The following is a 24,263-nucleotide window of genomic DNA, read 5'->3' on the forward strand; positions in this document are numbered from 1 at the left end:
TGCAATAAAAGTTACTTTTTGCATGTGATTGTGTGCATTTTCAAAAACAGTTTTGACAGCCAGTGTCATTTTCTGAACAGTTTTGTTAATTTAATCATTTGTGTGTCGAAAAAAAGAAGAAAAAAAAAGAACAACCCACAAAGCATGCATTCTGATTTCCTTCACTGATCTAGCATACGCAGCATTACAGCAGGTGATTAAATATTAAATAATAAATATTCCTCCCAAAAAATCTGGACAATATGGTGAGGTTTTAAACAGAATAAGAGCACAAAAACGACGCACCCGTAATTTGTATTTATAACCTTTAACCCCTCTGCTTTAAAGCAATATGGCATCTAGAGTTAAAAGAGTCTAAACTCAAATTGTAGTCAGATTGCTTTGGTTTCCGTAGTTATTAATCATATTTAATATGTAAATAAAGCTTTTGTATCTGTGTAAAATGAACTGAAATCTAATTGGTCACAGGCAATAGCAAGTCATTTAGCCTAAAATGACTCCAACACAAGTTCTAACTCAATTTTAACAAGTTAAACCTTTGAGATATCCTGCAGCACAATTTTTTACAAGTGTTAACTTGTTCTAGATATTTACCCTGCATGTTTTACAAGTCATATGGCTAAACTGTAGAGAAATTGATTGATCCCTAATAGAACTGGTTTAATATTGGATTTAATTATTACTAAAACATTGTTACCAGTCACATGTCAACTGTCAATTTTCTTAGCTACAATTCAGAATATAATTGTTTAAAAAGCTATGCTGTAAGGCGCTGAAAGTATGTTAGCCCAACACTGTCGAGATCCAGGGTACGAATCTCAGCAGTGCTATCTGCTGGTTGGGTTTCTGCACGGACATTGGCTAATGGCTAACACATATTAACACTGTCATGTTTTTAGATATGTAACATAATCGTGACTTTTGGCATAAAACATTGTTTTGTTTTCAGATCTCTACAATACAGCTGTAAATATCCAGAATTACATTTTTGATTGAAGGAAACTGTATTAATTATCTAAAAGTAAATAGCTTTTTATAATACAGACTTCTACAACCTTTTAATCAGATGGTAAACAGTGATTATTCTAAACAGCAGAAGTTACAGTGTAAATTTTAGCGCCTTTATAGTTTGGCAACAAGATAAATGAATACAGAGCCAAACAGATGTTATGATAATTTGGAGAAGTGCTATCCATATGGTTCACCAGTAGTCCAATTTAACCTGACGGCACGTATACGAACAAGTTAATGTTCAATTATTTTTATATTTAATTATTAATTTTGAAGTAAAATTTAAAATTGTATATTAGATTTCAGTGTGAACACAAGTACACATTACTTTAGTTTGTATCTGGAACTGAAATATTAAATGTGATTTATCTGAGTATGATTTTTTTTTAGTTAGGCCTTGCGTAGGTGTCAACATTCTGGGCTAATACAACTTGCTGTAATTGTCACTAAACGAATCATAGCCGTAATGAGCAAGGCTTTCGGTCGTCTGAGTACAGTGGAGCTGTTTGTGAATGACACAAATTGGATTTTATGGAAACGTAAATAAGGGGTGAGTAGAACATTCAAGGTCATTTGTTATAGTAACTGGTTATTAGGGGACAAGGTATGGCTTAACCTTCAGTTTTAGGGGAAACAAATCAACAACATTATACACATTCACTTTAGTGGAAACCACATCTGTAACAACAAGCACCCCCTTCCCAAAAATAAGAAAAAAACAACAACAATAATAATAAGTGTGTTGATAAGCTGATTTCCATACAGGAAGAAAGTTACAAACAAGCTTGATGAAAGGCACATAAACTTTGGTCCTGCATTATTTGTGAGTGTTTAGTATAAAACCCATAAAAAGCTGAAAGCAATGTTCCAGACTGTTTGAGTGACAGGTCGGATATCAACAGGAAATTGTCCTACGTCATAGCGAGACGATGTTGCCTGAGTCGAGACAGGACTGAAAATGATTTAGTTAAATTAAGTACAGGCTGAAGATGCAGATGGTAGAAATAAATGTTATCAGACTGAACTGTGTTAGTGCCACGCGTTTGTAAAGTCTGGCTTTTTCTCCTGTTTGTAAATGAAAAGCTTTACAGACACAATACAGATTCACACAGTTTTCACCATGCTCACCAGAGCTGAAATGATCACAACACATCGAGCTCTCTCCCTCATCATCACTCTCACTCATTCATATGATACAACTAACTCTGTTGTGAAGAGAGTCACACACGTCCACCGTTATCCAGTTTTCACATCCTTACAAATAAAAGAAGAAAAAAAATCACTACAGAGCACAAAACAAGTCACACACCCTAAATAAATTCAGTATAGGATACAGTAAATAGGAGAACTCCAGAAACCACACCGACTTACACACATGTACACTTACAGAGGGGAGGTCTCGCATCACGATGCTTCGAAACAGCACGACTGGAGTCTGGAGCTCAAAACTTAAACTGAATGCTGTGAGTTTCTTTAGATTCAAAAGAGCCTGGGCTCTGGACTGAGTTCAGATTGTGCTATTGATTGTATAATTTAAAAAAAGTATCATATAAATACATAAAATATTTTAAATCTTATGGATAGTATCAGATTTTACAAACATTCTAATGTGACTGATACATGCTGTAAATGTTTGCATTGACCCAAAGCCAAAGCCATCAATTGAATATTGGGGGGACCAGATCTACAGGCACATATCAACAACACAAAGCTAGTGAGTGGAATATGTTGATTTATAATTCTGACATCACTATGTCTTCAAAGCTTTGGTCTTGTCCTTTTTTGGACATGAGCAGCCAGTAACCTAATCTGTTATAATGTACTGTATATGTAAGCTCAAAGAAGCCTGAGATTGACTAGTGTTGGTCGAATAGACAGAGACTGTACAATACAGCTAACACTTTACTAATGTGTTAATTGGGAACGTCATATTTGTGCTCCTAATAATTTGCTTTGGAACAAATGACTGCATGAGTCGGGTTTCTGTAGTGAATCAAAACAGTACGATTAATTTTTCACTAAGGATGTGGACAGTGTGTAACACAATCATGTTGATGGTGATTATAAGCTTCAATTGAAAGCTTGCTGCTGATGTTTTAAATAGTAACTCTGTCTAGACGACTGCATTAGGCAGGATGCCAGCACATGATAATGAATCCACTCATTTTTAGATTACTTATCGAGCCAGTATGAGTCTGATATTATTATAAAATAAATCCATGTTGCTGAATCTTAATGGGTTGATTAATATTTTTTACTGTTAAAATTTGAACATTAAAGGCCTTCCCCTCCCTCATGTGCCCAAATGCACAACTGTCATGGCTTTAATTTAGTTTCAGCGCATTTCATCACGCTGAGATTTCACCTAATCAAAAAAAAGGAAACCCCACAGCACCCAGTGAGCATTTACAAAACCATTCATCTCTCCAGCGTGCAATCAAAGCACCAAACATTCATTTATGATTTAAATCACACGTCACAAAGTTCTCACAAATATACACATCTAAAAAAACTACCAGAAAAACTAAAGCTCAAATAAAATTAACCCTTTCACCAATCCCATACAATAGTACTTAAGATATCTTAGGTAATATTTCTAAAACCTATGTGATTATAAACACATTATAAGGCACATAATAAGAAAATGAAGTAAATACACAGTAAATATGTTTTCTAATTCACCATGATCAATGATTATAGTGGTACAAAAACCTGTTTAAGGTTTTAAATTTGTTTTCTGTTTATCTGAATAAAAAAGAACAAATTACCAAAAATAAGTAACTTCTTTTTTCTCCAAAAAATCTTGACAATCGTTAAGATAAATAGACCTGAATAGTTTTGCTTTATTTAAGACTGTAAACCTAAAAAAAAAAAAAAGAAAAAAAAAGCCTTTCGATTAAGAAGTGTTAGCGAAAGTGAAATCGCTTCAGATTAAGTTAGCAAAAGAAACACTCTCTTGCCTTGCCTTAAATTAAATTACATCTTATTTTTATCTTTAAACCTGATTTTTATCTCTATTTTCTTTGATGACATTTACACAGGAACAGGGTCAGTACCATCCAGAGACTGCAGCAGCGTTTGTATGAACTTTAAGGCTTGACCTGGGCTGTGTAAGAGGCCACCGTGTCTGTTTGTACATACTGGAGGACCGAAATGGTTGACCCTGGACCTGGAGATCTACAGCCCAGATCCTGTCATACATTCAAATCTTCTTACTTGTCGGATCACTTGAACCAGATGTGCTGATCACATGAGCTGAATGAATTGAAGGTAGATCTCTGGGCATCATCGTATGAAGCACGTCGATAGTCCTGATGACTACATTTGCTGACAGAAAATTTCAAGCATTTTTAACCGAATCTGCTGCAGCTGTAGTGCAGGAGCGTCTACATACAGAAACAGTAACTGAGTCTCTTAGCTAAAAACAACAGAAAGCAAATGATGATTTATTTAAAACTCACTCACAACAGAGCACCGGAGTCACCATCACAGCTCGAACCTGCACTTACAGTTGGCTGGTCCGAGCATGTGGGATCAGTCAGGCTTGATAGCTTGTTCCTTGTTGTTGGGCAGTTAGCAATTTAGCCGTGACTCAGTATTTTAGCTTTAGCAATTTAGCCCTGACTTAGTATTTCAGCTTTAGCAATTTAGCAGTGACATAGACTTCTAGCTTTAGCAATTTAGTAGTCACATAGCAATTTAGCTTTAGCAATTCAGCAGTGACTTAGAATTTTAGCTTTAGCAATTTAGCCCTGACTTAGTATTTCAGCTTTAGCAATTTAGCAGTCACATAGAATTTTAGCTTTAGCAATTTAGTAGTCACATAGTATTTTAGCGTTAGCAATTTAGCAGTGACATAGCATTTTAGCTATAGGCAATCTAAGTCCCCTATGGTTTGAAATAACAAACCATCTACTTTATGAGTTTAACGACAATCTAACTTGCTATCTTTGTGTCAGTTGTAGCCTAGTGGTTAGGGTAATGGACTAGTAATCAGAAAGTCACTGGTTCAAAACCCCACTTGTGCCAGGCTGTCACTGTTGGGCCTTTAAGCAAGGCCCTTAACCCTCAATTGCTTAGACAATGTACTGTCAGAGTACTGGAAGTCGCTCTGGATACAAAGCATCTGCTAAATGCCAAAATTGTAAATGTCTATGTCCATAAACCTCATAAAGCTCACTCGTCTGTGGACGGTGTCTGTTGTGGTCCAGTAGTTTCTAATTCACGGCAGACCAATTTCAGCAATAAAGCTCATAAAGCTACCTAAGCAACAGTACACAATTTATAATTGGGTTAGTAAAATAATTTTATACTTGCCTAAATCCACTTTAGATTTACTGAGCAGTAATACAACAGACTGTTTTTTTTTTTTTAAATAAGCAGTGCTTCTGGTCACTACCAGGCAAGTAAATTCTATTTGGAATGAATATGATTCCATTTGTGATGCTAAGCTGACAGACATTAAATCGGCTCTTTTTTAGGTGTTAAGTAAAATAAAAGTTTAAAGTTTTTGTTATTCACTGATATATTTTTGTAAAACGCTTGTACTTGTTAATAAAGCTCATTTCAGACTTTGTGTGAGTGAGTTTTGAGTAAACTGCTTTTTTGCTTTCATTTTAAGCACTGGGGAACATTGACATTATTTTTATGCTAATTGCTCTTATGCTACATGTTGAAAAAAGTATTTCCTCAAACAAATGCACACTGAAGCTTACGCTCACCATCCCTACTGACATCATGTGACTATTTAATGCACCATAATTAACTGGTTCACTTAACAGTTCTGCAGCACAGTATTAAAGATTTCAGCAGGTTCTGCTCTGGGGCTCAATCTCCCTCAGTGCTCTTAATTTCTCTCCCTTGCTTTTCCTGTTTTGCTCATGTTTGTATGTGGAGGCATTAGTGTGGGACAGCAAGGCAAACAAGTGGTGGCTGATGTAGCATTTTCTGTAGAAGACCAGAGCAGACAGCCAAAAAAGAGAGGAGACCACAGAAACAAAAGTAGTAAAATGGAACAGGTCCATGTCACTCGTTCTGGTTCCATGAACGTCACATGGCAAGACGGGACACAAGGAGTTCACAAGGACATTTTCGGCAGCCGTATAAGGAAAGGTGGAGACTGATGTTTTTCTCTTATGACCAGTACTTGTTAATAGACCTGTGCCACACTGAGCCTCTTAATCAGCTGATCTTATACATTCAAAGTGGCACAACTCAGCACTAAATATAAGCAAAATCCAATATAAGCAATGTTTTTTATTGCTTATCCATACTGCCCTATAGCAAAGCCTTTGCACTTTTCAGTAATGGACCATCTCTTTACAGTCTTTACAAATCTGTTAAAGACTGTAAAGAGTTGCATTGTTGACTAGAGTGCATTTTTGCCTGAACCTAAAATGTCCTTGTGAACGCAGCCTTACCCAAAAGAGCAGAGCTCATTTATCAATGTGCCACAAGACCAAAATAATGAAAGAAAAAAAAAAAGAAAAAAAAAAAAAATTAAAGATTGTGATGACAAGAATCAAATGTGGGAACTTTATGGAGGATTAATCCATTCCCAAAAGAAAGCATTGTCAGGGGGCTACATCATTCACATTCAAAAATGACATTTACTAGGAGGTGGGGCCTCCCAACAGCTGGGCACTGATGATTGGAGTGTTCCAGTAGGACTGACGGCTGGCTGACTGGCCATGCTTTTCTGGAATGGTCATGCATGTTTCAAAAAAGTCTTAGCGGAAACAATCAAGCCGCCAACGTTCAGCATCCGACGCAGCAAACAAACGCCATGGTCCTGGTGATGCGGTCCAACATCAGCCTTGTCTGTTTGATGTCAAAAACCAAAATTAGAACTCATTTCACAGGAGAACATTTAAGTCCACCATCTATTCACAGATTCATACTGTTGGTCCAACAGTAATCACGCTCAAAGCATCAGTGTTCAAAACAAATCAGAGAGCAGGACAAACGCCAAGTCGGCTGCATTGTGCTCAGTCCGTCTGCGTTTTACTGCTACCCAAATGTAAGAATGGCTCCTTAGTAAGAAATGTCGCTACAGGGTTGGTACCCAGCAGCACCTTGTGATGACATCAGTGACATTTAAAGGCGATGGATGATTTTTGCATCCACCCATCCAGCGCATGTCTCATTCTGAAAGGACGCAGGATTGGTAGAGCACCTGGTACAAACAGCAGATCATGCAGTCTCAGGTGTGTCCATCTCTACATTTCTATTAAAAAAACAGACTGTGCAGCAGAAATTCTCAGCTTGTGATTCTTTAGGAAATTGTCTTCCTTTGCCATTTTGCTGAAGCCATCCAAAAAATGGCTGTGCTGTAAATAATAACTGTGATCAACAGGAAAACAGGGACAAACCTCCTTGCTTTGGAAGCTCCCACATCTCCAGCAGCCCTGAACTCAGGACAAAATCACCTTCAGTCCTTTTCTGAAGGTTGTACATCTAGTCTCTAAAATTTTCCTTAACCAGTTCCCCTATACAGCTCTAAAACTACCCAGTTTTTTTTTTTTTTATATAATAATAATTATTATTTATTTTGCCTCCTCTTTAGGTTCATCAGTCAGGCTTGTTGCTCATATTAAACCTGAACGGAGCCGCGCTCTTGAAGTGAAGACTAGATGGTGGACTTGGAAAAAGACACACGGAGGTGATGGTTCTCTCCCAGGTCGTAGTTGTGGAGTTCGATGAGAGCCTGGATGGCCTCCTCCACAGAGCCCAGCTGGATCAATGCCATCTTGCGGTCCTTCCTGAGGTGAAAGAAAGAAAAAAAGCAATGTGACTTTGCAACTAGTGTGTGCTGATATTTTGAGCAAACTGTTTAGTAAATAGAGCGAGTATGGGATATTAAACCTAAATATTTCATTACTGAATTAGTGCATCTACTAAATCACTTCCAACACTTTACTGGTTTTTTATTATTTTGTAGACTGATCATGCATCATTCGTCTACCAAGTTCTGTATTACTTTTGTCTCTGGGATATTCTGACAGGGACAGAGTTTTTATGTTTTGGTTTCAAGGTATTTTTAAAAAGACACTTATTATGAATGGATGATGAATTGTACAGTGTGACAATTTTAAGTGTTTTCAGGCGTGTACCATAGTGTCCACTATATTTCAGAAATGTGGTGATTCCGACATGCAATAGTTATGCTGCTTGGTGATAGCAAATGGTTATACAAGAATTTAATTGTTTATTGTAGGTACCAGTGGGACTTATTCAGATTTAACATAGCTCAGTACTTATGATTGTACTACCAGTTGTGTATGGACACCACAAAACTTTAGCCAGTTTTTTTACAATATTGCTCTAATGTTGGCAGGTCAAATAAGCTGACATGAGTAGATCATACATAAGCCAAGGCCAAACCAAACTAAACACCTTTTATGATTTAAATGTGTTATATATAGTCATGCACTGCAAATGCATTGATAAAACTGAACTGCTGTCAGACCTTTACTATGGGAAAATTTAACTACTGTTCTCTCACTTCTGTTTTCTTAACAGAAGCCGTGATCAATGTTTTCACAAAGAGCTATTTTCTGAAAAACTGGCTTATTAATACAACAGAAAATCCTCTCCAGATTTCTTTCAGTTGGCAAAAACAGGTAAGTAAATTCAATATCAATAGGTGGCAGCAATTTTAATCAGAGCACATCTCCAGTCCTAAAGGGTCAGAACATCAACAACAATTTACTTTTTCTCACATGCTTGCATCAAAGAGCAAAGAATCAATGAGGCACCATTAATGGAAAAAACTTCTTCTCTTACTGCTAGATGTGATTTACACGTGAGGTCCATGAGGTGCTTCACATTATTTATTTATTTATTTGTTAACGCCATGTTTACACATTGGTCATTCTCATGGCAAGATAGGTACCTAGATTTTGTACAGGCTATTTATTAATGTTCTTTGTCTCAGTACACAGAAACCTTTGGGGTGTCCAGATTTGTGATTGTGTGACAGTTTGGGAAACAGAAATAAGAAACTGGTGCCGACTATTGAACTGTGAGAAATTGGACTTACTGGAAAAATTTGAACGCTTTCACTGTGTAGCCTGAACTTGAGAAGAGTTCCGTCAGCATGTCGTCACCAACAGAAGGTCTGAACAAGAGAAAATAAAAGAAAAAAGAATGAGACAATTCATAGTCAAATGCAGTAGAATCAGAACAGGTGAGAAAAGTTTTGCTGGTCTGATGGAAACCAAAAAATGGTAAATGTTTTTTTTCTACATTAAATGTATCACAAAGCACGTAAGCATTTGTGTACTTGTTTTTTCTGTTTTAATTCTCTCTCTCTATCTCTCAATCTATCTACCTTTTAACGGCGTGTTTACTTCTGAATTCACGGCAGGAAAGGTTTATGTGGGTGCTTTGTATCCGTTAGGTAGTCTCTGATATTATATGTGTATTCCTAATTTCTATGGTTTAATTAAATCCATCTATGTTGCATCTATTGCCAGGCAGCAACCAGGTCTCAACTGCTCCGGCACCCCTGGTAAAAGTTCATGTTTTGTGATGTTCTAGGTAAAAATAAGTTTCAGTTCAGACTTTTACTGCATTTGCCAAAAAATAACTTAATTTGCTCAGTATGAAAGATTGGAAAAAATAGAATATAAAATAACAAATGTGCCACAACGTTATTAGGACATTGTTTTACTTCTTTTAGTGTGTGCAGACTCAAAACTTTCTGTACATTATTTAATTAAATGTTGTGATGTTCAATCTGATTAATACTTTTACTTAGCAGCAATGCACAAAACATATTAAAAACTACAATAATGGACAAATGTACCCACTACTGAAATAATCAGATGTGTCTGTTATATGGTTATATGTATAATATGCAGACGGCTCTTTTAAACGCTGTGTGTAAGCAGGGTAACACCGGACACTTACGGGATGTTGGAGAGGTGCAGCGTGGCTGAAGGTGGAAAAATGTTCTGGAAGTTTTTGGAGCCAGGTTTTTTGAAGCGATGAAGTGGGCTGCCACTGAAGTCTTTGGTCAAGCCCTGATCCTCCTGACCTTCGCGGGGTAGCTGAACTGTCTGGTGCTTCGAGATGGTGACACGCATCACCCTGCCATACAACCGCTGTCCATTTAGATGGCTCATAGCTTAGAAAGACAAAAAAAACCTCTTTATTTCTTTCTAAACAGTTTCTTTTCACACACCACTACTGGACTTCTGTTGGTGCGTGTGACGATTGCAATACACAGTAAGACTTCAAATCCTAATTCATCACAATTAATTAAGCACAACAGTAGGTTAAGAAAAAAGACGCCACATACCGAGCTGGGCTTGTGTGGCGTCTGCCATCTGTACTAAAGCATTCTCTTTCTTGTTGAACAGAATCTTAACTCTGTGGACATCTCCGTACACTCCTGCACAAACACAAAAATAGAAAAATCTTTTAGTGATATTAACATGTTCTATGATCTAGGCTAAAATAAGCCTGAACCCCCGAATTAGTATTGGATTGGACAGTAGACCAGGAGTCGATATATTAAACACTATATCATATATAATATTACAATAAGTGATCAGTTCTGATTTTATTTTATTGACTGATATTTGACAATGAACATAAATAAATCTTTCATACCTGTCTATTTAATTTGCATTGAAATATAAAGGGTTAAATTAAAGAAGTCTCTTTGTCTCCCTCTGCTGTCGGTAGAAAGAATGTCAGCCCAGTTGTAAATTGTCAGCTGGCTTGGTAATAGTAATTCAATGAAAGACCAGTTTCAATTGTCAGTAAAATCGACCAATCACATCTCTTTTCTCTAAATGGGTGGGCTTTGATATCACAAATTTTATGCATGCTTTGGGGACACGAGTGAAATACAGAATTCTTAACAGTGATGCTTCCAAGAGGGCTGTGGCGTGAGAACTAGTGCATCACAGCAAATCATTTACTTATATCTAGAGCCAATTTAGAGCTGCCAATCCACCTATTGCATGTTTCTCGGGTGTAAAAAGAACCAGAAGAAAAGTACTGATGCACCAAACACTGATGCTGTGCATTTAGGTCCTAGAGAGTATTTGTATAATGTATCTAATGAACTGGTCAGTCGATTATTTATGTATTGCTGTTACACATCTGGTACACAAAATCACTCCTTTAGTCTTCAGTGTTTTATGATGTTCAGCCTTTCACACATCAGACTAATGAGGGTTTTGCTAGCTCAGTTGTAGAAAGTTATTAAATTGTAAGGAAAACAACTGCAACACAACTGTGTGGGTGTTTTTGTACAATGGAAAAATCTGGAACAAATTCTCAGCTGTGTTTGTTTTACTGCTTCAGATTTCATTCAAACAACCTTCCACAAAAATAATTTAGAAGAGTAACATAATATGGTAGTACTTACCAAATAAGATGAAGAGTCCGTGTGGTGATGTACTCTACATAAAAAAACAAGATTTTAAAACAACGAATTGAAGAAATATTGAAAAAGACGCATAATATAATAAAGTTGGTACCTCAATGCTGCCACTATAGCTTCCACTCTTGTTGCAAGCTTACTACCACATTTTGAAACATTACTGTGAGGATTTACTAAATCGTGTCAATGTTTGACAGCTGAAGGTTCCGATTGCAAGTTCTAATTAGAAGCTTATGGCATGAAAATAAACTTCCATTAATCTTAAAAATATTAGTGTATTAATATGATAATTTACTTTGAATGTCAAAAGTTTAGTGAAAGGAGAAGAATTAATAATAATTGTATTGAAAAAATAATATTGTATTTAACAGCATAGGAAAGCCCATAAGGACCAGTTAGAATGCTTATATTCATATTTTGTATACTGGCCCTTAATAGAAACAAAGATTTATAGTTCAGACTATTAAAACAATAACAGTCTGAAAAGATTAAGTCAGTTTTATAACTGTACAGTATTAATGAATTTTAAGTGTAGGTTAAACCTCATTGGGTGAATCTGGAGGAGTTTAAAATTATTTAAAATACACTTAAAACTTAAATATTCCACATTTAGGTTAGTAATGTTTTAACAATTTGAATTTGTATTTTTACTGTAAAAGAAAAAAGTGCCCTACATGTCAGAAAACATTGAGAAAATCCAGTCTGAGGTCAGTCTGTGATTATTTGAGTATTCGTGCTAGATTGGTAGCAATAGGCATCCATAACTTTCCCGCCACATAAGCATCATAACTCCAATACAATATTTTTAATACAACTAAGGCACAAAATGCTTGGCTTATTATATTTAGGTTAGAAAAAGAACAAGATCCATTTCCGTTCTGGCTGCAGTAATCCTATAACAGTAGACAGGATGGTTTGGATGTGCGTGTGTTGGGGGGGGGAGAGTAGGAAAGAAGGGTTGGATAAGGGTCACTCACATCAGGGTTGAGGTTGGAGACGAGTAGAACAGAGTGAAGGGCGTTGGGGGGCATTCCGTGGATGGCCATGCGTCCAGCTACAGCTGACGTGGGGATCGTAAGGTGTCCCAGGGCACCAGGCATCGCCTGCATGGAGAGACCTGAGGGCACACGCCCACCAGCAAAGAGTAGCCACAGTGTTAGAGACAGGATAGGAAATGTTTCAGATACATCTTATAATATCCTCTAAGCTACATAAAAAGGATAAATGCAGTGTTTTTGTGAACTACATGGCTTGTTTTATACAAAGTGAAAATGAAGCTTTATTTTGTAGGTAAATATTTAAAATATAGTAATAGTATTATTTAACATATAGAAATATATGTTGAGAAAAGAGTAAAGGAAGAGAAAGCAAACTCCAGAAACCAGCTGCTGTTTTCCAACAATTAAATAATAATGTCATGTCAATATTAATCATAGCTATGTGTTTTTACAGTGATTAATCATTGGCACTCCAGGGTGGAAAACATTCATAAACCTTAACATCTATTAACATTAACATCTATATCCTCAAATCCACACAAGACTTTCAACACACCCACAACATACACATAGTGCATACACACTCATTCTAATTCTGCTCCTAATAAAGTTGTGAGAATGTGAAGCAGATATTAAAACATTTTGAAAAGCTGAAAAGTGTGAAGTGTGAAGGTGCATGAAGCTGGAAAAGGCAAAAGCATTTGTGAAAACTGTCCATCATCAATCCACAATAAGATTTTAAAAAATTTTATACATTCAGAAAAGTTGAATTAATTGTTTATGGAATGGACATCATGCAAAGGTCACACCAACAGGACAACATGCAACAGCATTAAAGAATCCAAATGGAGATGTACGAGTGGCCAAAAAAAACTTGCTGCACTGCTTTAGGTTGGAAAAGACCAACTAGATACTCCAAAACTCTTCTGGGACAATTTTCTTCAAACAAATGAGACAAAAGGTTTTTTTTTCTGCTCGTAGGTAAAACAGTCCAACACCAAAATATCATCCAGGCTGTAAAGCATGGCGGATGGAGCATTAAGGTTTGGGGCTGCTTCCCTGCTCCAAAGACAAGGATTTAAAATTTTATCAATAAGGTCATGTTAGCGGACTGTAGTTTAATAGCTGAAGGGTGGCACAACAAGCCAACACCCCAAAACAATAAAAAGGAGGATTTAAAGAGGAAGAACATTTGTGTTTCAGAATGGTAAAGTCAGAGTCCAGATCTAAACCCAATCGTGAGGCTGTGGCGTTACCTGAAAAGGGCTGTTCATGCAAGAAATCCCAGAATGGTCTAAAATTCCTCCTCATCGCAGTGCAAGTCTGATCAGCAGCTACAGGAAACGTTATTATGTTATTCAATACAAGGGAACACACTTATGTCCAGCCTGGACTGTGAATGATTAATGTGTCCAATAAAGACATAAAAAGTACAATTTCTTGGGGTTCACAAACATTCATTCAATTATTCATTCAGTGTCTGTTTTACCACTGCTTCATCCTATTTGGGGTCACAGTAGATCCAATTCACTGGACGAAAAGCAGGAAACACCCTGGACAGGTCACCAGTCAATCACAGAGCAAACACACTCACTTCTTTACTTCAGGAGTGAATCTCTTACATTTCTCGTAGTCACAACTGACTATCACTACTTATTATTCACACATCTAGTTCTTCAAACAAAAGGCAAAACTCTATCCATCTCTGTATGTGAGTGTAACAGATTACATTCATGGCCGAATAATCAATAGACAATTTTGTATAGTGAATGATCTGTGTGTGAATTGTTTTGGAAAACATGCTCAGTATCGGTCGGTCTTTATGGTCAATCTGCTTCTGTTTTATTCGCATTAAAGACCTAATGACCAGACATGTCATTCCATTTGCTCCAAAAGATTATCTTCATACTTTCATCTCCATCATTTAGCCTAAACAGAAGCGTGATAACTGGGCCACGTCCTTCATTAGCAGACTTCTGCTGGTTCTGCTTGAATGTGTGAGAGAATCTGAATGTGTAAAAGCCATTTACCTGCAGCATGAGGGAAACCAACAGCTGGAGCAAATCCAGCCGCTCCAGCGTAGGGTGAGGAGATGATCCCAGGAGCCCCTGTGTGAAAAAAGAAGCCCACATTAACACAGATGTAAGTATGTACGGTCACCTACAGCTACCAGACGCTATATCACTTTAGGCTGGAGCAAGATGGAAAATTAAGCAAGGCTATTTTAATACAATACAAATAATGTTCAATTTAAAGTGATCTGTGTGAGAAACAGAGAGATACACTATTTGGTCATAAGTATCTAGACACCCTTCTGTATTAGGTATGCACCTATTGTTAATGTGTATAAAATGAATCTAAAAAAACTGATATGCTCTTAACTTTGTGGTATGAGTTTGGGGAGGGTTCTTTTCTTTTTCAGTACAGATGTGCCACCGTGCAGAAAATAATAAAACCTTTGGATGATTTGGAACGTCGATTGGAAGACTGACCTCAAAAATTCTCTTTTGGTGCGCCCAGGTGGCACAGTGGGATATTCCGCTAGCACACCAGCGCTGAGATTCTGAACTTTTTGGTTCGAAACTCGGCGTTGCCACAGGTCAGCTGGGCGCCATCTAGCAGGCATAATTGTCAGTGCCTGCAGCAAACACTAATTGGCCATCATGTCTGCTAGGGTGGGATGATCGGACTATGTGGGTGGGGTCTTCAAACGCTGTGTAAGGACCCCGGTTAGCAGATAGAGGCACCTGTGCAGAATGCATGGGTGAAAAGAAGGACTGCGCACGTGTCCTCCTCAAATGCAATCAGGGATCCCCAGCAGCGGCCGACAAATTGACTACGCTTAATAGTGAGAAAAAATGGGAGAAAATGCACAAATAAATATAAAAAAATACCCTTTTGACTAAATAGGCACAATTTCCAACAGACACACTCCAAAAATGTGTGGGAACCGTCAACAAAATGTGACCACAGTCAGAGTCAAGGAAGGTGGGGTGGGGCGGCAACACATTAAAAAATGAACTGACCCATAATTTAACCATCAGAACTTCTAGTTATTCTATGTTTATTTCCACTAATTTGAGAGACCAGTGTGACTGAACAGTAAAAAGTAAAAGAGACAAAGAGACTGCAAAAAATGTAAGTCACATTTGAAATACTGTCAAATGAGCACTGGGGTGGTGCAACAGTTTAGTACGCTAGCTCACCACTGCAGTGTTTGCTTTTTCAATTGCAAAAGCAATTGGCTGTGTCTGAGGAGGGGAAGGTCAGAAGGGATTTCGGATGCGATGGAGGTAGTGCAAGCAACAGAGGAATTGCAACAGTGAATTTTGAACCAATTGATTAACAACCAACTTTACAGTATGAGGATGTCCAAAAAAACGTCAGTTTACTTAAATGTATCACCTAAGTGTGGACTAACAGGATTACTGTTGAGATGTTCGAATGTTTTATGCCTACTGAGTAAAGATCAGGAGAAATGTGGCCATTTCAAGAAATGAAAATGTAAAGAAGACTCTTGTGGCTTCATGCCAAATAGAACAAGTATTTGGGGGAAGTGTAGAGCATCTCCAAGCAGCAGGCATCTCAGCCAGCCTGATTATACAGCACACAAACAGCACCGTTAATTATAGCACAGAGCTGGCATTCACTTCTCCCCTCCAGTTTCACCATAGACACCGGTTTCACTGAAGGAATCGAATTCATATATCCTATTCAAGATACGTCTGTAATCTACAAAATTACACTGCTTCACAAACAGTTACTCCTGAATGTGGTATGTTGGGTAATACTGGAGATACTGGAGTTTGTATGGTTTGTTTGTTTTTTTGTCTTTAAACAGCCTACGAATATACAAATGCATTTTCTTCTTGTATGAAGAATATGAAGACCTAAAAACCTGTCAATATTCCTGTTAGCTTATTGGAAACATATCCATGTTCCTGAGCCAACCCAATCTCCCTTGTTTAGCTGATCTAATAAGACTGTGCTATAATCTAGAATGCAGATTATAAGGCAAGTGGTCACTAGGAAAGACCTCCTATATACATAAACCACAGCTTGACTTGCAGCCCAAGGAGAATTAATGTGTTAACCAAAGCTACCAATCTGATACATCCACAGTTCCTAACGTTGGTTATTAATACATTAATATTATTAATACAGCTGTGTATGCTTTATGCTTTTGTTCAGCTGTGCTTTACTGTAGATATTCCTAACACAAAACTAATTCAGGGTCCCGCCTGGTGGAATTTCACTGGGAAACACTGGACAATTTTTTATCTTCAGTTCACCTCACTTGCATGTCTTTGGACTGTGGGAGGAAACTCATGCAGACACAGGGAGAACATGCAAACTCCACACAGAAGGACCTGGACCGCCCCACCTAGGGATTGAACCCAGGACCTTCTTGCCGTGAGGCAGCAGTGCTACCCACCGAGCCACCGTGCTGCCCGGCGCGAGGCAGGAAGATCCTGGAATGGCACCAATCCATGAAAGGCCATACAGTAGGCAATCATGTCTGTTCATGGCCAGCTAACAGTACCTCAGTGAGGTGAGCTAGCCTAACAGACTCCTATTCCCCTCCATTGCCTTAATTTTTCTCTATTCCTCCAACCAACACTCACTTTCTAAATGGATCTTTCATTACACAGTTTATACCAGTCTGAAAGGGTGAAAGCTAGCACATGCTTCCTACACAACATTAAACCAGTCAGGGAGGCCAGTACAAATTTCAAGTCTCATGAGTTGAGGTACAGCTGGTAGAGTGGGTGGTGTACAACCACATGAATCCTGAGGAGCTCTCAAAGCTTGCCTCTGAAGTAAATCTCTCTACAGATTTGAGCTGTATTTTAATACCTTATCTGTGTCCAGAAGCGATCGTGAGGGCCAAATTCAGCCCACATACTGATTTAATCTGGCCCACAGCTGTAAATTTACATTTATACACCACTGCATACTGTAAACCGGCCAATAATGCTAAGTTTAATCCATGTTAGTCTGTGATCGAAGTTCTGTCCTGTACTTAAAGATCTTCTGTAGGTTCAGACTGACAGAAACACCACCCACATGCCACAGAAATACAGAGAGAAGAGCACGGTCCTCCAAACATGCTGAGAATCCTGGTAAGAATCCACTGCTGGCCAGTGTAAAGGTACTGCTAGTACTGAGGCTTAAGAATCAAGCTTGGTGGTGTTAGACCATCCAAGGCCACCCTGCACCATCCAGGTGCCCCAGACAGCTCTCTGTCTTTGGTGCTTACAATAATGTTAAAGGATGTTTAGCAGGAAACAGAGGCGCATTAATAAATACTGCATTAATAACACTGTTTACTGCATTTTCTAATGTCTGGCAGGCAGAATTCATTTCAACACCCTCAAATACACAGAGGGTCAATTTATTACATTCAGCTTCAGATTTAAAAGAAACACACACACACACACACACACACACACACACACACACACACACACACACACACACACACACAAAGCTTATCAGCAGCGACAGTGCCCATCCCTCCGAACAGCACCTGTGATTTACAGGACCTTGGACTATGAGATGAGTGGATGAGCTGTCCATCGTAGCTGCCACCTGCACCATAAAACACACACATGCACATGCATACAAAGCCGCCTTCCGTACCGCTATAAATCTACTCGAATGCAATAACCTCGGCCGCTCTACCACACTGTGTATGGGAGAGATAAAGGCTGGTATCTGCCCTTTTAATGTAATGAACCAACAGCAACCAGAGACAGAGACCCACACAAAGACCCACACAAAGACCCACACAAAGACCCACACACTCGTCAGTGTCTAAAGGCGACGAGAAGACAAATTTCAATCATCATTTTCGGATCAAGGTGCAGCATTTTGAGCTATTTTAACAGTGCCAGGGTGAAGAAAATATCAATCATTTGGAAAATCACACAACCATTTAATCTCTATAGACAAACACTGCCAGTGGAATGGAACATATTATAAAGACTATAGTCATGAATCTGTCTGTAATGGGCATTCACCCACTTCAGGGCATAAAATGATTACCGTATTACTTGTTTATTCAAACATTGTGCCAATTTAGATTAGCCAATCCATCTACTGTTTCTGGTTTTTTAAAGATCCCAACCTGGCCTTTCCTTTTCCAGACGTGACCAATTCTGTCAACCAGGCGCCCAGTCAGACTCGAGTCTCCACCTTTGTGGACTAAGCTGTTAGACTACTACCACACAAACACCCACTTTTTTCCTAAAGGTTACCACATTCTTTCTTCTAATATAGTCATTTCCAATTCCTGATTATAAATGTGCTGCTGCTTGCACAACCCACAATCTGATCAATGTAAGCCGGATCCTCCACCCCTCCAGAAAGAGTCCGATCTGCGACTGGTTATTATCACCTGGCAGTGTTGAGTTTGAAGCCAACACAAAAACACAAAACAACTGGCCACTCTGTCTTAGTAAATGTAAACGTGTGTTTGTGTGTTACCAAAGGCAGCAGTCATGGTGGGCTCCAGCGTGGGCTGGCCGTCTCCTGACGGCAGATCCAGCCGTGTAAAGTCTCTGCTTTTGTCGTTATTGTATTTCACATTCAAACTGGTCATTTTGGAGAACTCAATACGCAACGTACAGCAAGCATTGTAGATGTTCTGTCCGTCCAAGGTCTAAAACACAAGAACAAAACACATGTCTTTTAAACCTCCAGATAAAGCAGATTAACTGTATTTTTATTGAAGAAGTTTTGGTAGTAGCTGGTTGACCAGTTCAGACAGTAATACTGCAAAGAATATACTGAATATTCTTCTATGATAAGTATGAATCTCTACAGGAATTATGGTGTTTGTGAAGTACCTATAACCTAACTTCCCTAAAAAACTTCCCTCTAACCTTTAGAACAAGCCACAGTTTTAGTAAAACAGATGATGGCAGTGCTAAAATTAAACAGCAACAATAAAACAGAATGCAATCTGTATAAACTGGAGCCAGCTGTAAACGGGTGTATTTGCTTTTCACAGCACCTGCTAACTGCTTTATTCTGATCTGGCTCATTAAAGCTGCTGCTCAAAGCCCATACATCATCTCTTCTTTAGTAATAAAAATCCTCTACAGGTGCCGGACTGACACTCAGTTACACTTCCTAAGAGTTTTCATGCCTACTTTATTTTTCTTTTGCAACAATGTCTTCTAATTTCTATATGGTAACTTGTTTAAACATATTTTAACCTCTTATATTAAGTTACCGTTTCTCACTATATTAACTACAGCAGTGAAATACACACCCCATCATTTTAATTGCTATTCTGATTATGTGTATAGAACTGAATGGACATATACAAGTCTTAATAAACAGAGAAATATTGACTGACACATACAAGCAATTTTTAAAACGTCAATATAATTTCTAGTTTTGATTTGCAACTCCATAGAACTGTGTCCCAGAAGACATGCCTATCTGTCTGTATTATTTCTGCCGTATTTCAGTGCTTCTTGGCCAGGAGTGCCATGCATCATCAAGTGTGGCTATGAAGTCCATGGTTGTAATATGATGACCTTTTGGTTGACACATTCGTCCCAGCCTTCATCAGGTCATCTTGTAGTATTTATTCATTAGTATTTTAATATAATCTTTTACACACTTTGGTTACATTTATGACAGGACAGGTAGTTACTGGTTACACAAGATTCATTAGTTCAAGTTTAATGTCAAACACAGTCATGAACAATTTGTTATCTCCAGTTCACCTCACTTGCATGTTTTTGGACTGTGGGAGGAAACCGGAGCTTCTGGAGGAAACCCAAGCAGACACGGGGAGAACATGCAAACTCCACACAGAAAGGACCCAGACCGCTCCACCTGGGAATCAAACCCAGGACCCTCTGGCTGTGAGGAGACAGTGCTACCCATCAAGCCACCATGCTGCCCCCTTTTGCAGTAACACAGGGGCTTTCTTTGCTGTCCTGATAAGATTGCTGAGGGCTCTAAATGAAATTTTGAGCTGCTCTGGTTTGCTGCTCTGCCATAACTTTGGAGCTCCCAGACAATACCCCCAATGGTGTCTTTAGAAATGTTCAAGATTTGGACAATCTAACCTTCCTATACCAATAAATAATCTCCTCTCTCAGCTTTTGTAAGCAGCTCATTAGTTTTCAGTAAGGTTGCAACACACCTTAAACACTCAAATCTCTGGCTGGTGTTTATATAACAAATCACAGCTGAAGCGAATTAAAGGTGGTTATTAAAATCCCAATGGTTTAATCATGTTGTAACCCAACTTTAGGTTCTACAGACTAGCAGGAAGTTGTAAGATCAGCAATATAATGTAGGGGTTGAACAATTTTGACACAGCAGTATTTTTTTTTTTTTTTGGTTCATTTTCTGTATCATTTAACTAATAGTTCAACTTATGCTTTATCTAGCTCTGCAAAAATAGAGTTATAATTCCTCTATGGCTGCTGCCTTTTTTAAAACTGGCAAATTTACAAAAAAGTGGAGCTTAACACACAACACACTTGGAGAAGAGCACTTACTGGCCTGTTCAGTATACATGTGTAGATAGCAGTAATTGGATATTGCCACAATAATCAAACAAAGAATGGGAAACAGGTCATCTGTCTCACCAAGACAGAAGGGCTAAAGAGATCTGCTTAGTACAAAACAGATGTATTAAGCTGTTTGCACATGCTGTCTGGTGCAATGTTATGTAAAATAAATGTGATGTAAAATAAATGTGATGTCAAATAAATCTAAAAACAATTTACATGCCATGTACATTTAAAGATTTTTTAGTGGAGGGTTGTGGTAGAGATGGTAGAGATACTGAAAACAGCTGTTTGAAAATCTGTTTTATTTTTGATGGTTTGTGCAATTCAGTGCAGATGGTTCTGTGTTTTTATTCTGCTTCTCAAAACCAGAAGCAGAAGCAAATCATCCATGCTATGTTTGGCAGCAGCTTCCAGGACCCAATTTCAAGCTGTTTTTTTTTACATTAGCAAATGGGTTTAGAAGAAGGAACAGGTTACAGATCAACAGTTTAAAGAGGGCTAAATTTTCTCAAGAGAGCTGATTATTAGTATAAATCACAATGACAGACTGAATAACAGCAGCAAACAGACTGACGTCAGGACGTAAAGCTATAAATTCATGTCAGAATATGAAGGCTGCTGTAAGAAGGCAGAAAATGTAGTAAATCTCTTCCATCCTCTTTTAATTCATGTAGTTTTTGCCATGAAAGAGAACATAGTAAAGGACTTTTATTCTTTTATTCTTTCCTACCATGGTAATTTAGAAGAGGAGGATTTTTTGTGCAGGGGGGCAGTTGCACCCGAGCCCACCTCCTTCAGTAACGCTAACAAATGCTCCATTGTGAGCCGAGGCAATGCAACATGGCAGCAGTACAATAGATAACACCCGCAGACCAGAGGAGTAATTACGCACCAGCTTTTTTCTCTTCCTGCTTCAATGCCGTTCATTAGATATCCACAGCGGTGACAAATTAATCATGGGGGGTGCACGATTTGCACAGGCGTGGACAAAACCGTTAGCAGACGGAAAACGAAGCGAGGCGGACGGATTTACCGGTGACACATCAGTCCACAAACCGAGCGGCACAGTGATTGATTACGGTGCTGTGATTATAGGCAGGGTCGAGTGATAAATCAGGCTGGTATAGAGTGAGGAATGACCAAAGCTAGATCCAACAGATGATCCTACATCTAACCTGTAGCTACCTGTAGATAGTTTGTACATTACCTGCATTCGGTCACAGTCTTTTAAATGTCTAAACATCAGAAAAAAAGTTCAAAGCATATAGAAAGCTGGATTCAGGACTGACCATTTTGGCGTGATGTGCATTTATGGAATCTGAGTACTGAAGCAAAGCCTGGAACTGGTTATTCTTGGTGAATGTAATGATCTTCAGAACCGTTCCAAACTTAGAGAAGATCTAGGGAAGGAAAATGAGAAAACAGAAGACACACAATTAGGGTGGTTCATCCAAACACAACCTCACATCCAATAGCTGTATTTAAAATCTATTTTAGAACTGAGTAGATTTAGATCGATTTAGCAACTGTTTATGTGACCGAAACTTGGAGCACATCAACATACCAATCTTCCTCAACAAACAAACACTGTAATGTTGGCTCCAGACCGTTCCAAAAAGTAATGACACACCAAAGAAACCAGTAAATACTCCATCAAACAGTGTTGAACATTTCCCATGAATTAGTGCTTCCAGTAAGCTATGTGTTTTACCACATACTGGTCATAATCTTTACAGTCTGGCTCACATGACCTAATTTAATTTAAATCATACATATTTGCAACAATAATACTAATTTAAGTAAATTTGATTAATTTAAATGTTTTGTTATTTTAGCTTCTTAAAGGTTTTGGTTGTGTAAATGGTGCACCTTTAGGTTTTGGTTCTGATGTGGCTCCTTTGTGGTCCTTTGATGTTTGCAGATTGTTCTTTACCTTTGCTAAGCTGCTAATATTTAACCTTTTAAGTGTGTATACAGCTGCATCGGTGGCAGCCAATAAAAAGAGATAAATTAGCTCTAGGATTGTTGCAGGAATCAAACTGAAACTGGTTTAATTTACCTCGTATTAATTCCATGGTGCTTTATTAAGGAACGTTCCAACTAACAAAGTATTTTACATGGAAACTAATGAAAAGCAGGGTGAGATGGGCAGAATGGATTCGCTATAAAAGAGTCCTGCTTTAGAGTGACACACTTTCAAAAGTGAGATAAAAACTTTTAGGAAATGTTAAGTACCCTTTTATCATCCAACCAGCAGAACAACATACAAATGTACTGAAGAATGAAGATGAAGACCACAGTATCATTTATCACAGCACTATTGAGCATGGCTGGCCAGCTACTGACAGTAGTGGTACAATGTATGGCAACAATGTGCATCATACCTAAGTCTCTTTTTGAATATTAAAAGAAAATAAGAATACAAAATTGCTTCTGGCAGCTTTCCTTCCAATATAAAAGATGTATATATGTCGCTATATGTCATGTTTCATTTAATGTGTTATTTAATGTGTTGTTTAATGTGCACACTCCAGGATCAGGAATGTTAATAATTAACCAATAACTGACAAATAGTAGACAGATAAATTCATGTTTTAAGTAGTTTAATTAATACTGTCTAATTGAATTCATTAAAAATAGCTCATGCTTAATATTTTGTTTTGAAATATAGTAAATATTAGCAACACCACACTGTTTGCAGGGCTGTACACACAACACCAGCACACCACAGCACAGAGCTGCTGGGATCACCAGTTCTGTCTGCATAATTTCATTTGCCTATTTAGTCTCATAATTGTTGTTTATTATTTATTTTTTTGCATTTCCCCCCAATTTTCCTCCTAATCTGATTGTATCCAATTACAAGGAGGGCTGTAACTAACAAACGCCCCCTCTAACACATGTGCAGTAGTCGACCGCTTCTTTTCACCTGCACAAGGCGGGTTAATGTGGAGATCCGTATCGTGCACGGAGAGTCACTCACTGATCTCAATTATCCCCCGTCTTTTTTGTCAAAGGTGGTCGTCATTGCACAAGTTATGAGGAATCCTCTCCACCATTCCTTGGATGAGCAAATTATTGTCTATAATGCCGCCTGGCCTGCCGGTAGCAGAGCTGAGATTCGAACTTGCTAGCGTGTTTTACCCCTGCACCATCCGAGGGACCAATTTGTGTTTTTCTTGAAACACCATTGTCTGTTCGTTCAACAGAAAAGCTATGAAGTACAAACTAGCTTTGCTCAAAGCCTTTATGTACATTAATAAATACTTAGTTCTTTTTATATTTTGTCCTTAGTTATATGCTTGCTATGGG

General features: G+C 38.2%; 1 protein-coding gene across 3 annotated transcripts in view; it reads right to left on the reverse strand.

Annotated features, from left to right (window-relative positions):
- Positions 1-5,655: 5,655 nt before the first annotated feature.
- The window catches only part of ptbp3 (polypyrimidine tract binding protein 3), a 69,390-nt gene continuing 50,782 nt past the window's right edge, over positions 5,656-24,263 (reverse strand). For all 3 annotated transcript variants that reach the window (XM_063013910.1, XM_063013909.1, XM_063013911.1), the window contains exons 6-14: positions 22,241-22,351; positions 18,898-19,072; positions 14,439-14,516; positions 12,388-12,527; positions 11,396-11,429; positions 10,316-10,408; positions 9,925-10,141; positions 9,053-9,130; positions 5,656-7,772 (exon numbers count right to left, since the gene is read on the reverse strand). In XM_063013910.1, coding sequence (XP_062869980.1) covers positions 7,640-7,772; positions 9,053-9,130; positions 9,925-10,141; positions 10,316-10,408; positions 11,396-11,429; positions 12,388-12,527; positions 14,439-14,516; positions 18,898-19,072; positions 22,241-22,351 — 1,059 coding nt within the window. In that variant the 3' untranslated portion in view covers positions 5,656-7,639. The remainder of the gene's footprint in view (positions 7,773-9,052; positions 9,131-9,924; positions 10,142-10,315; positions 10,409-11,395; positions 11,430-12,387; positions 12,528-14,438; positions 14,517-18,897; positions 19,073-22,240; positions 22,352-24,263) is intronic.

This window comes from Trichomycterus rosablanca, chromosome 18, assembly GCF_030014385.1.
Source record: "Trichomycterus rosablanca isolate fTriRos1 chromosome 18, fTriRos1.hap1, whole genome shotgun sequence".
NCBI lineage: Eukaryota > Metazoa > Chordata > Actinopteri > Siluriformes > Trichomycteridae > Trichomycterus > Trichomycterus rosablanca.